Source organism: Cyanistes caeruleus, chromosome 4 (assembly GCF_971803275.1).
Source record: "Cyanistes caeruleus chromosome 4, bCyaCae1.hap1.1, whole genome shotgun sequence".
Taxonomy (NCBI): Eukaryota; Metazoa; Chordata; class Aves; order Passeriformes; family Paridae; genus Cyanistes; species Cyanistes caeruleus.
The window spans coordinates 83,092,357-83,106,584 of record NC_141704.1 but is presented as its reverse complement, the minus strand read 5'-3'; the positions used below and the strand labels follow the sequence as shown (position 1 = coordinate 83,106,584).

The 14,228-nt window shown below is 40.1% G+C and overlaps 1 protein-coding gene across 31 annotated transcripts in view; it reads left to right on the top strand.

Annotated features, from left to right (window-relative positions):
* Nucleotides 1–14,228, top strand: part of ERC1 (ELKS/RAB6-interacting/CAST family member 1) — a 272,618-nt gene that overhangs the window by 92,594 nt on the left and 165,796 nt on the right. For all 31 annotated transcript variants that reach the window (XR_015285955.1, XR_015285954.1, XR_015285957.1 and 28 more), the window contains one exon: nucleotides 13,212–13,349. Coding sequence is in view for 25 of the 31 variants with exons in the window: in XM_086886167.1 (XP_086742293.1) it covers nucleotides 13,212–13,349 (138 nt within the window). In the remaining 6 variants the exon portion in view is untranslated. The remainder of the gene's footprint in view (nucleotides 1–13,211; nucleotides 13,350–14,228) is intronic.

Sequence of the window (14,228 nt, the reverse complement as noted above, 5' to 3'; positions counted from 1 at the left end):
CAGGGATTTGTTTGGATTGGTGCCCAAAGCTCTGCTATCCCAAATTGCTGCTGTTGAAACAAAACATTATTTAAAGTTCACCCTTTATCTTTGGGTCTGTGTGTGGATTCACTGACACAGATCCCCTCATGGTTTGCTTTATGAGCCATTATTTTTGTTGCATTGGATAAGGTGGGGAACTGTAAAGTATTCTTTTTTGCTCATCCAAAAATCAAGGTGAAGGAAGTACTGGAAGTTCACTGGCTGAACAGAGATCAGTTGAAAGACACAGAAGAAGATTATGAACAACAGAGATCTGAAAAATTAACATAACAATTGGCATCATCACTGATACCCAGTAGGCACCAAAATACATTTTCCAGGTTGCTGAGGAAACCACATGCTTCACATTTTAAATCCTGGAGTCTTTCCAGTTAAGCTCATACAGGGATGCTGTATATAAAGGTAGTACCTTTATTTTAGACAATAGAAGTAGGGCATAAGGTAGAAATTTGAAGACTTTGGCTTTATGTCTGAAAATTTAATGCAAAAACTTGGTTTTATAGAGCTTCAGGATTGTTGTTTTTTTTTTCTCTCATTTCATTGAAAATAGATCTTGAATAAAATCTCATTTTAAATTTGTAAAACTCAAGGCCAGGGGAAAAGGTCTTTGCAAATAAAGTAGGGACCATGCTGGGCAAGCTTGAAATCTGAACCTGAAAAACATTAAATGGTGCTTAATTACTCTTTATGCTACCTCTGTCCATCTGTGCTGGCAGACAAGGGTGAAAAGAAATGAGGAAAAAAAAAATCAATATTTTGCAATCAAAGCATTTTGATTGAAAGCAAAGGAAATAGCATTTGGGACAAAAGATAAGTAATAATACACTGAAATGGAAAAAAAACCCCAAAACAGGGAATCAATCACCTCTTGCTTTGGAGATAGGTCATGTTTTGTCTTGGGCAGGGGGGTTAACACTCCCTTCTTTGTGCAATGCAGCTGCAGGCAAATAAAATGCAAGTTTTAGTGTCTGAACGTAGCAGTGTTTTTGGCAGCTCCCCATGCTCTGTGTGATAATTGACCTGTGATAAAGGAAGAACACAGACTGATTTTTTTCTTAGCTGGCTGTGCTGACTTGTTTAGCTAAAATTTGGGAAGGTTTCAAATGCTCCTGCACTTTTGAGTAAGAAGCATTACCTTTCTCCACAGGAAATCCATGTCCTCTGCTTTCCAGAAAACTTGGAAATCAGAATAAACATCTTGTGCTCAACAATTAGAAATACTGTGTGGCAGGAGAGAGGGGCTGCAAACAAGATGTGTTTGTTTAAAATCAGTGCTGCTCATGGTTACTACATAGTTACTACAACTGGTTGAGTATTCCTAACCTTGAAGTGCAGTGTTTGTACCTTAAAGTTTATTTTTATTTTATTTCCTATTCCCTCATCTCTGAAGTGGGTTTACCTTCTGCCACAGCCCTGAGGAGGTGAGAGAGCTCAGAGGAGGAAGGAACTGCATTTTCAAAGATCTGATTTATGGTCATTTCATCCAAGGTGTGACCCTGAACTTGCCTACCAAGCTAATGAAGAGATGGTTTCCTAAGAATTTATAGAATTTATCAAATGTATAAAATTATAAAATGCAGGCTGGCCTTTGAGCCATCCCTCTGAGCCTCCCCACGATGGCATTTCGTTAGGAGTCACTCAGTGCCCACACTGCAGGTGTTGGCTTGGTCATTCCCCTCGTGTGAGCTGTGCAGCAAAGAATAATTCAGCATCACAGGGTCCAGCAAAGCTGGGCTGCACCTTGGTTCACAACCAGGGTGTGCATGTGTCTCCTGCCTCTCCCTGGAGAGGTTTTTACCTCTGTAACTGCACCTTGGTTCACAACCAGGGTGAGCATGTGTCTCCTGCCTCTCCCTGCAGGGGTTTTTACCTCTGTACCATTCCTGTGGACAAGTTTATTCTCTGTTTTTAATGTGCTTGAACCATGGGCAGTGCAGGAGGGGCAGCAGCCAGCTCCAGCTCATCAGCCCAGCTTCTGCAGGGAGGTGAAGGTGGATGTGCTGCACTTTCTGCTCTCCCAGGGCTGATGAAATGGGAATTTTTCCTCAGGAAATCAGGGGCTTATCCAGCCCAGTTACAAGAGCATTTCTGTGAGTCCCTGGCAGAGCTGTGCTCTTTTTACTCCAGGTCTCCAGTCACGCCACTGAACAGGTTCTACACCAAATTCAGACATTTCAAATGCCACAAAAAAAGACCAGACATCCCCACAGGCTTGTGTCAGCTTCTTTATTAAACCTGACAGATGTGACCTCCCAGATGTGTCCTGGAGGGACGTGGGGAGCTTCTCCCTGAGGGGAGATCAGAGCTCTGCTGCTGCTGCTTTTTCTTTCATTCAGGCCCTTCTGTCACAGCCTTGCTGACCACTGAACAAGACAATATTCAAATTTCTCTTTTAGAGATTTCTAGAAGCTATTCTGGCTTATTGGTTCCCCTTTGTGTCCAAGGTGCTGCCTACAGTAGCTTCTCTTTTTCACCAGGGTACTTTGAGAATTGCTTTACCATGTGGGGTGGGGTTTTTAGATAATAGAATTATCTTCAGCTAGAGGAATAATAGGAAAAATTAGACAGGCTTTTAATCCCTCCCCTCTCTCACAATACTACCTGTGGTAGCAATGAAAGTGCCAAAGAAGGCTGAAGAGGCTTCATTATGTAAGTTCTAATTCAGCATAATTATCATGTGAGACTCTTTTCAGCCATCCAGGTAGGTGAGTTAATCTCCACATGGAAAATCAGGACACAACACAGAATTTATTTTCATTTTACAGTGAGCCATGACCAGTTTGAAAGCAGGGTTCTTACCCCTCCATCTTGAGTTTCCAGCTCTCAGACAATCTGCCAAGACCTTTCAGAGTAATTGCAGCCCAGCTCAGGTGACACGGTGTGTGGTTGTTTCATTTTTCCTTCCATGAATGGACAACTAATAAAATGATATTAGGGCAGGGGAACAGCACAGTTTCTTCATATCTTCATATCATTTTTCAGCTCCTTGCTGAAGTTTTAAAGGTGTCTGAGTTTGTTACAGCAGCTTCAGGCAGATCCCAAAGATTTGGTATCTTTGATTCTTTAGAGCCAGTTAACAACATTTAATAACATACATTTTTCTGATTGGAATATGGATCCTAAAAGATCCCCAAGCTTAGCTTGAGACAGTATTTTCCATGGCAGATAGTCCATAGTTTGCAGGTGCTTGTAGAGGTGACAGTGATTTCTCCAGGGATTTACCCAAGGAATACACTTTTTATGCTATTGCAGTAATTTTCAGTGAACAGTTCCTCCTGCTATTGCAGCATCTATGGCAGACAAACCTACTGGATTCAAAATAAGGTTTTGTGTCTACCTATGTTACAATTTAGAATTTTTAAGTGGAGAATGTGCTTCTTTATTTTTATATTTTTATACTTTTTTTTGAGCATTTTGTGATACCACAATAAAAGAAAAAGATCTGGATTGTATGTAGCAGATGTAACTGTATTCCCAGATGTATGCTAATATTCTTTTTAAAAATCAAATGTTGCTCTGTGTGGAAGATAGCAAGTTAGTTTCTTATTTTGAGAACTTATGTAAAGAATACTCTCTCCATTTAGATTTGTGATAATATATATAATTTATATATATATATATATATGTATTTAATAATGTTATTAAAGAATCCCTCCTGTTGACTTTAGCAGCTAAAGTGCTTGATTGTTTTTTTTATCTGAAGTAACTTACCCTGTAGGTAAGCAGGCTCACACAAAGACAGAAAAGCAGATTAATGGTGTTGGTTCCACTATTGCAGCTGGCTGAGGAGGGATTTTAAACTGATGCACACGAGATTGAGGACAACAGCTCAGTTACAAGAAAACTGCAGTTTCTGGAATTATCTGGAGCCACAGCTCAGCAAATCTGTCGTGTATAGGGGAGGAACTTTTCTGGTATCCCTCAAAGAGGAGAAGTCACTTTGATATCATGTCCTTCAAGACAGGACATCCCTCATAGGTAGGGGGAGTGACAAATTCTGGTTTCTTGAAGGGATCTGGGAAGACAGCCAGCTCTGGGCCCCTTGCCTTCATTATGAATCAAAAGTGTAGTTTTTCTGGCAAGATAAAGCTAATCAGCCTTGTTGGTGTATTCACTGTGGTGCAAGACAAACTTCCCCATGATTGAAGAGGCAGGAAAAGCAAGGGTGTGTGCCATTTTTGAGGCTGCTGACATCAGTCTTCCTCACATGGCTTTTCCTTGCTCTTTGGCCTGCCAGGCTTCACAATTTCCAGCCCTTTCTGCCCCTGGGGGTTTTGTCTGAGCTGTGTCTGGAACATCATCAGTGATTGTGTTAGCTTAGGGATCTTCACTAGAACAAGGAAGGAGTGGTTTTCCAGTTTAAATCAAGAGTTTCTGGGATTCAGGAGTGAATTTTGAACCCACTAGGTTGAACAGTTCTCAGAGCTGGGTCTCTGGACAAATTTATGCAGTCTTTAGGAGTGCCATAAGGCACAAACATATCAACAGCTTTCAAATCTGTGATTTCACCCAGAGGGTAAGAGAACTGGGGGAATGTCAGCAGAGGAAACTGAGGTCCTTTTGTCTCAGAATAACACACATTTCATACTTAGGATGCTCCTCTGCATGGTGAAGAGGTTCCAGCAGATGATGGTACTAATTTAATACATTAGGTTCTTAACATTTTTAGGGGTTTATGAGTGTGGATCACTAACTAATGTGAGAGTTTGATATTTTGTTACCTGTCACTGTGTTCTGAAGTAATTCTGTAACAGCAGTGATAGCTAAATACTGAAAAATACAAACACACACTCCTATTTAGTATTTACAGTGTAATTTCCTGATCCCTTGCTATTCATCAGTCCATATCCTTCCCAGGAGAATGAGGCAGGACAATCACAGCTGACTGGCCATGTTTTGCACTGGGATTTAAAGCATCCCTCCTTTCCAGAGCTCTTCCCTCAGGGTTTGCACAGTTTTACCCTACAGTGTATCTTTGATCATAATAAATCAGTGGTTTGGGCAAAGTAATTCAGTGTCTGAATCGTAATTTAATTTAAAATCTTTGTTCAAGTTGTACAGCCTTCTGCTTGAGCAAGCCTAAATGATAATGTGAATGGAGTTTAGTTTGCTGTGAGGATTGCCTTTATAATCAGCATTAAATCCCATTTTTCCATCCTGTCCATTGCTCTGCCTCAATGGTTGGTCTTTTCTGCTCCCTGATTTCCATTCTTGGCTATTTCAGTGCCCTGAGGAGTTCAGCCTTTCCTCTCTTTGTGTCTTTTTTGACCTTTTTTTGCTGCTATGGGAGTGTGATATGCAGCTCTGTACCGTGTGTCCCTAAGCAGGGAGGTATCAGTATTAATGTGACTCAGGAATTATTATTGTCCTTGCTCTGTGTAGAACCAAAACCAACATCTCCAGCAAGTCAGGAAAGCATCATCACTATTGCTGAGTAACAGAGATCAAGCTGCCATAGAACAAGGACTGTTGGTTTCACAGTAATTAGCAATGAAATGAAGCACAGGGTTTATCCAAGTAAAGAAGTTTAATTTTTAGTGTAGAAACTTTTTCTCTTTGCACTTCTAAAATGTTACTTTAAGTGTTAACCTTGTGAACCTTGAGATGTTCAAAAAGCAGTGTCCCAGCTTGTTAGTTTTATTCTGCTTCTTACAAAACAGGATATCAGGATTGTTAATAACTTAACAATTACTAGGTTTAATTTCCCCCCTTGTTTTACCAGCCTTGCACAATAAAGTACTTTTGTTTTTTCTTTTTTTTGAACACTTGGGATCCATCAATATGAAATTATTCCAATTTGTAGTATTTGTGTTTTCTCTGTAATGAACTTTCCTAAGTCAAATCTCTGCACAATTTTGTCCAAGCCTGTTCAGAGACTTGGAGCAGCAGTGAGTAAATGTCCTCAGAAGAGCTGGGTTTTTAATCCTTTTGTGTTTGGTTGGTCATAGGGGTAAAACTTTGGAAAACACAGCCTTAGAGATTGCTTCATAATGTCAGGACACAGCTGAAAGGAGAATTAGCATGATGTTATTCTGCGTGATTAGGCCAGGATTTCAACAAAATGGATGTTATTCATAATTAGATTGGGAAATTAATTACCAGATGATTTCAATTATGGCTCTCAGTATAATGACATTTTAATATATATTAAATAAATGAGTAATATCTAAACTTCATCAAAGAGAAGCAGCAGAGTTTAAACTATTTTGTTTTGGTGTTTGTGATAGCAGTGTTTTGTTTTAAATTACTTGAGGGAATGGAAGTATCAGACTCAAGTTGGACCCAACAGATTTTCTTGATGAACAACCAAGGTTGAAACCTTGGTGCTGGATAATGGCTGCAGTCTCCTGCCTGATGAATACCAACAAAGGTCACCCAGAGAAGCTCTGAGATAAATGAGAATTTTTAATGGATTATGTAATTAACCATATGCAACCAAACAACTGGCTCATGTATTGCCAAATCCAATCTCTTCTGAGCAGCTTTTGTGTTATTTGATAGCATTTGACATCAAATATTGCCCAGTGACATCAATGTCTGTGCTTTGAGGCACTGGCAGTGGGTTAGAAAGTGTCAAAGCCCTGCCCAGCTCTCTCCAGTGTCCACAGCAGAATTCTCATTCCAACACTGCTTTTAACTGGCCCAGCCTATTGGTATCATTGAACCTCCTCAGAATGAAGCAATTCCACAACTAAATTTAACTGGTTTACAGCTGTCTGAGGATGTGAGTCATTGCTAATGAGTAATATTTTCTAGGCAGTGCTTTGGAACTGAGACAATGCTTGAGAACAACATATACATTGGCTCCTCTGAAAATGTGAATTTCAGGACATTTACCAACTCAAAAACAGTTTTAATTCTTGAGGTCCTAATTTATTATTTTTTTTGCCCTGATTTGAATTGTGCTGGAGTATCTTTAGAAGCTTGTAAGGAAAACTTCTCTCAGTGTCAGTTCTCAGAAAAAGCAAACTTTAGTGACAGATTGTGTTGGGTTTGAAGGAAATTCAAGCTATTTATTAGCAGAAGCTAATAATTTATTAACTATTATACCTGCTATTATTATTATTTAATAATATTAATATATATTATAATAATATCACTATATAATAATATTATAATATATATTATAATAATATTATTATATTATAATAATAACTAATATATATTATATAGCTAATAATAATTTATTAGCTATTTATTAGCAGAATATTTATATTATTGCCAACATGATAGTAATATTTTGAGAACATGATTTGAAAGATCTGCTTTAAATGTGCTTTAATCTGCTTTTTCTGTACTGAATGTGACAGTACAGAAAAATCCTTTGCTATCTAGAAATTACTGGAATTACAGTTCATGGTGATTGTTGTTCTTAGTTCTGCTTTTGCAGTGGTCTGTCAGCAAACTGGTGCTACCAGAGGTTGGCTGGGTATGCAAAAGAAAGGGAGGATGAAAGAAAAAGGGATAGAAATAGATGTCCTTAGAGATTAATAATTATATAGATTATTAATAATATTAATAATAATTATTATAATTTATAATAATTAATATTAAATTGATTAATTAATTATATAGATTAACTGTTTTTCTGGCTGGTATAAATACACTTACAAAGCACCCTTGTATGAAAAGGCAATGGAAAGAGAATAGTCTGTTGGATCAGTGTCAATTCTTTGTTGCTCCTTTATTAGAGGTAGAAAAAAAAATTAACTGTCTGTGCAAGTCAATTTTTCTTGAATCATCACTTCTTCCTGCATTTTTTTCTCAAGTCACCCTGATTGCAAGCTCAGGTCAAGAATAAGGCACTAATTTCATGAAGTGTCCTGCAATTCCTAAATTTCTTTTTCCTCTGCCTGCAAGTTGCTTCCTTTTGAAGCAGTGGCAACCTGTCTGTCTGTGAGCCATCTATTTATCTGACAATTAAGGTTTTTCTTTAAGTAGCAATCACAAAACTGAATTCTTTGTCCTTCCTAAGCTGCACAACAACAAAGTACTTTATTTGTAAAGCTAAATTCTATAGAGCTTTATGCCAGTTTCAAAGGACTTTTTGCAGATTGGAGATCACAAGAGTAAAAATGACAGAAAGATTTTTATCATGTGGAAAAGCAAGCAACTTTAGGCTGCTGGGAGCAGTTTAGTTAACTGGGAGCTGTTTATAAATTTAACTGGACCCCATGTAGCAGTACATAAGTATGAATGTCTAAGATGCAGCAGAATGCTGGAGTTTAGCCATTTAAAATTCACTTTCAGTCCTCTACGCTGTCCTCACCCTTTCTAGCCTGGTTCTTTTTCTTAAATTAACTGTGTGTTCCTTTGCTAGCCCACCTGAGACTCCCTGTATCAAGGTGTTACAAAACCCCACCATTTTAAAGTCAGCAACATCAAGTGCCCAATATTCCAGAGTGATGTTGCAAAGGCAGTGATGTTCCACGTGAGCATTGAAGCAGAGGAGCAGCAAAAAGAAAACTTTATTGGGGAGCAAAATAAAAATGAATTCAGTGTTCCCTGGGATGGCTTTTAGTCTGATGGTTCAGGAACAAGAATATGACTTGACAACAATGTGACCTTATTCATATCAATTGTTTGGATCTAAAAGTAAAAAATAAAAAAATCTTACTGAGTGCAGATGAACTTTGGATGAAACTCTGATTTGCATCTGCCAAAATCTAATTGAAAAAAAAGGGAAGTTGTTTGATCTGCCCTGAACTTTAAAACAACTTAAAAATCTCAGCCTTGCAAGAGGACAAGCTTTGCCTAAAGCTTCACATTGTTGGTAGTCTTGGGAATTTAACCTTTAAAATGAATATCAGGAATGTTGCTGTCAGTGGAATGGCTCAGTGCAGTGCTGTGGGTGAAAATCACCCCTGTGACAGAGAATCTCTGCATGCTGAATGGAATACACAGTTCTGAGATTCATGCTGGACTGTTCCAGCAGTGCTTCTGCAGGATTTGCAATAGGAAGACGATTAAAATGGTGAGGTTTTCAGTGTGACATGGATAAAACTTGAGTTTAATCTTAGGAAACTTCCCAGTAATATCTGCTTACAGGTTTCCATTATGTTCTCCAAAACATGACTTTCAGAAATAGAGCAATAATTATAAATCCAGCAGTACAGCTCAGAACAGTCTCTGAGTACTTGAGGTGATCTCTCAATAACCTCTTTCCTTTTTCCCCACAGCAGTATTTTTTAAAATATTTTTTATGCAATCCTGTCTGTTTTAACTGTGATGTTGTCATTTTGATTTTGATGCAAGCCCATCTTTTTCGGCTTCTCAAATACTGTGGGGCTGCAGCAATTCAAGCATGACTGTAGGCTCTCAAATTTTTATTATTACATTAGTAATTTTACCTTGAAGGGAGTGGCATGTCTCGAGCTAGACAGAGCTGTAGCTGTTCTGTCATCACATGGCTGCTTACTCACCCGTCCTCCCTTCCAAAAATGCATCTTTTGTCCCCATGTTAGTACTCCTGATGTGAAGGAAACATTTCTGCCTGGGATTGGTGGTAATCCATCATCTCCTTGTGGTCACTGACCCTGGAGCTGGGGTGACCAAGAGTGCCTTTTACAAAACCAGGGAAGAACTGTTAGGAGAAGTAACAGCTTATGTGAAGTTGTTGTTTATTTGGATGGCTGTGCCACAGGAATGGACCAGAAACCTTCTGAAACCCCTCTGATTGCTGAGATCCTATTTACACATTTATTTTATTTAATTTAATTATTTGTTCCCTGCTCCTCCCAGGGGAAAGCTGGGAACAAAAAAGTGGGAGGCTAAAGAGAACCCAGAGATGTTCTTTTGCACATCTGCTCCTGTACCACCCTGAAGGAATACTAGCAAGTGTTAAATTGATGGTGGAAGAGGTTTAATGAGCACTTCATAAACCCGCTTCATTTATTCAGAGGTCACTGATAGAACAGAAATAGTTTTTATTGTTTTTCAATTTCCTCACACCCCAGGGCATGGCAAGAGGGTGGACACTCTGCAAGAGTTTCTCAGCTGAAGCATGATGCACAGGATCTGGGAACCTCTCACTAGAAGAATCTGGGAATCTAGATGGATATTCAACTAGATGTGTTTCCTTTAAATCCCTGGGCTGGTTTTAATTTGCATTTGCATGGGCTTTTCACTGAGCCTGTGTTTGCAAGCAGCAGAATGTTCCTTGCCCTTGGAGCAGAATGCCGGGGGAAACTTCTCTTGCCTCCACTCTGTGCTTCAGGGCTGGAAGGCAAAATAATTAGTTCCACACAACTAAGAATAAATCACCCAAGTTGAAAGATGATAGTGGCTGACAACTGGTAATGTTGGAAAAAATATTCCAGTAAATCATTATTGATGGGGAAATGGGTATGCAGAGCAGATGGTGCCAGTGTAGCCTTGTGCACCTTTACACTAAGGAAAATGTTGCTAACTGAGCCACAGATCACTGCCTTTACCTGCAAAATAAGTAAATATGGCAAGGAAAAAAGATGGTTAATAATTAAAAACAGTATATACTTTTCATTTTTATTTTGGGTTTTTTTTAGAAATATGGTACAGTAATAGATATATGGATATTCCTTTGGTTTGTGGAACATTTCTGAGATCTGTCATCTCAGAGTATTACAAGAATAAACAGTGCTCATGCAATCCTTCTGCTTCTCTGTGTTCCACAAGGCTTGGAGATTCCATTAAGGTTTATTTCATCTCTTCTTGGGTAGCAAAGAGACCCTATTCTGGTTACCTGTTTCATTTTCACCAGTTTTTTGAGAATTTGTTCAGAATTTCCTTTAATTTTTTTTCTTTTTTTCTTTTGGTTAGGAATGCATTGTCTATTCTTTTTTGGAAGGATTCTCAAACTACCTGCAAGGACATAAAAGCAAATTTCTTCATTAAATAACTTAATGGACATAGTGTAGACTATTTGCTTTCTTCTTCAGGTTATGTGGAGAGCATGCACTTATTATTTAAGTATATTTATTCATATATCACAGATTTAGGAGAAAAATGGAATGAAGGCAATTTATCCCATTTCACAGGGAAATTTTGCATTTGTTATTACAGAAATATTTCATCTTTGCCCCATAATGCCATAATGTTTTCTGGAGCCTGAGGGCCAGCTCCTTCATTTATCTGCCCCTGCAGAAGGCACAGCTGGAGCTGCAGTGGGCTTTTCAGGCAGTGCCCAGATGTGACTGGGGGTATTTTGGCACAGCTGCTGTTCCCTCAGTGACACCAAAGCCCACCTTTCACTGCTCCAGACTGAAAAGGATGCATGTAGCCAGCAGGAACAGACAGCTCCACGCTCCATACACATCCCATTTTTGGTGAAAATGGGAAAATCCCATAGAAAACATTGCCACTGAAGCATGAAAATGCACTCTGGGCTCGTGCTAAGAAATGCTTGTGCTGCCTTGCTAAGCACCTTCACACGTGCTGAAGCTGGATTATTTGGCTTTTATTTCTTTCTTTCTTTTCTGAACTATTTATTATTTAGCTGTCTCTCTTTGTGTGCTTTGCTCCCAGCCCAACCCCCTCTCCAGGCAGCCAGAGCTTTGGCCAGAGCCCTTCTCCTCCAGGAGTAAACACCAGTCTAAGAATAACTCAGCCTTTTCTGTAGTGTGTTTTCATGGTTAGCTGTCCCAGCCAGTCTAGACTGATGGCACTGGGAGCTGCTGAGGTCTAAATCAGCCACCCTTGGGCACCAGAACCTTGCACTCAGAGCTGCTGGGGCTCTCTCTGAAGCTCCATGGCTTAATGGAGCTTCAGAGCTTCATTAAACAGCTGATGGGAGTGTATAAAAAGAGGAATTTTCAGTTCTTACACTTATTTCTGACTGCTGTGACATGGCCCTGGTTATGGTTTTTTGGTGGGCTTTAATTTTGTTTCGTGGTGTTGTGCCCAAATTCAGTTTTTGAGCATAAATTGAAGGCCTAGAACTTTTTTCTTTTCCTAATGGAAACAAATGATGAAGATAAAGCAGTCCCCATGTTCTGCTGTGCTCCACATGTAATTTCAGTACAGATGGCATTGTAGTGCACGTGTCACAGAGCCATTTGAAAAACAAAAACAAAAACTCTGGTTTTCCAGGGCTGAAGAATAAAACAGTGCATTTGCTGTATTTCCAATAACCAAGCAGCTGCAAACTGCTGTTCAATAGGTGAAACAAAAAGCTAATTAATGCTTTAATTTATCATGATGAATATGGGGCCAGGTAGCCTTTGGGGTTGTCTGGGGGCAATATTTCTTACAAATACCTTTGAAAGAGCCTCTTGCTCCGAGTGTTTTGGAGTTGGGTGCCTCACAAGCCCCATGTCATTCATTAGTTCACAATGTGCCTTTGCTGATGCAAGAAGTGTCAGAACAACACAAAAAGGAAACAGCTGAGAAATCTGTGTACACTTCACTCCTGTGTTGATAAATTTGTTTTTGAGGTGTTATCATCGTGTTAGTGCACCTGTTTCTTTTGATGTGTGGATATGCATGAAAGGGGGTTGGCATTAGGTCTTCTCAGAGTATCAAAAGAGATGTTCAGATCTCCTAATCAGATGAAATTTTACACCCACAGAAATCAAGGCTGGTACATTTTCCCCCCAGGGGATGGCACTTTGTCTTGGTCCATCATATAGCAAGGCACCTTGTGTAAGATAAACAAGCAGCTCGCCAGTACAGCAAAAATTACAATGGCTCCAAAGAAAATACTTAAAATAATAATATTAAATAATATAAAGTAATAAAATGATTTAAAAATAAAAAGATTATTTAAAAATAATAAAAACCTCTTCACAAGTTTCTTAATTATCAAGTGCTTTTTTTAGTTTATGTCTGCAGTAAGGTTTCTGTCAGTTCCTTTCTTTCCTTAATGTGTTTTGTTGTTCATGTGTTGATCATCCTTCTGTGACACAGTGCCCAGCATCCTCAGAAATTTGGAATAATGGTTTTTCTTTATGCTGTTCCTGTGAATAATACTCTTCAGAACTTGCTTGCTCTGAATTTATTCCCGATTGTTGGGAAGTTTACCTATTCCTTGTTAGATTTGATGGGTTTGGTTATGTCACTTGTTGTTTTGAGGGAGGATTGTAAGAACTAGGCTTTATTTTCCTTAAGGATAATTTTAATCATTTAATGTACCCTGAGATGATTTTGGCTGGTTTTCCTTGCTGTTGCCTTACAACGGGCTCCTTTTGTTGAAGATCGAGAACCTGCAAGAGCAGCTGAGGGACAAGGAGAAGCAGATGAGCAGCTTGAAGGATCGAGTGAAATCCCTGCAGGCCGACACCACCAACACCGACACCGCCCTGACCACGCTGGAGGAGGCGCTGGCAGAGAAAGTGAGCGTGGGAAATGCTGCTCCTTCCTGCGGCGTCCCGGCCGCTGCTGCCCTGCCCGGTCCCCATCCCGACCCCGATCCCATGCCCGATCCTGATCCCTGTCCCATGCCCCTTCACATGCCCCATCCTGATCCTGTGCTCGTTCCCGTTCCCGATCCTGTTCCCATTCCTGTACCCCATCCTGATCCTGATTCCATGCCCCTTCACAATCCCCTTCCCCAATCCCGTGCCTGTTCCCATTCCCATTCCCATTCCTGATCTCGTTCCATTCCCATTCCTGTTCCCGTTCCCATTCCCAATCCCATTCCGTTCCTGTTCCCATTCCCATTCCGTTCCATTCCCATTCCCAGTCCTGTTCCCATTCCCAATCCCATTCTGTTCCTGTTCCCATTCCCAATCCCGTTCCGTTCCCGTTCCCATTCCCAATCCCGTTCCGTTCCGTTCCTGTTCCCATTCCCATTCCGTTCTGTTCCCATTCCCAGTCCTGTTCCCATTCCCAATCCCATTCTGTTCCTGTTCCCATTCCCAATCCCATTCTGTTCCTGTTCCCAATCCCAATCCCATTCTGTTCCCTTTCCCAGTCCCATTCCCATTCCCATTCCTGATCCCACTCCTGCTTCGTTCCCATTCCCCATCCCGTTCCCTGGTTCCCATTCCCATTCCTTCTCCCATTCCGCTCTCGTTCCTGTTCCAGTTTCTGTTCCCATTCTCGTTCCCATTCCCGATCCCATTCCCATTTCCATTCCCAATCCCATTCCCAATCCTATTTCCCATTCCTAATCCCATTCCCGATCCAAATCCCATTCCCGATCCCAATCCCATTCCCATTCCCAATCCCAATCCCATTCCCAATCCCAATCCCAATCCCAATCCCATTCC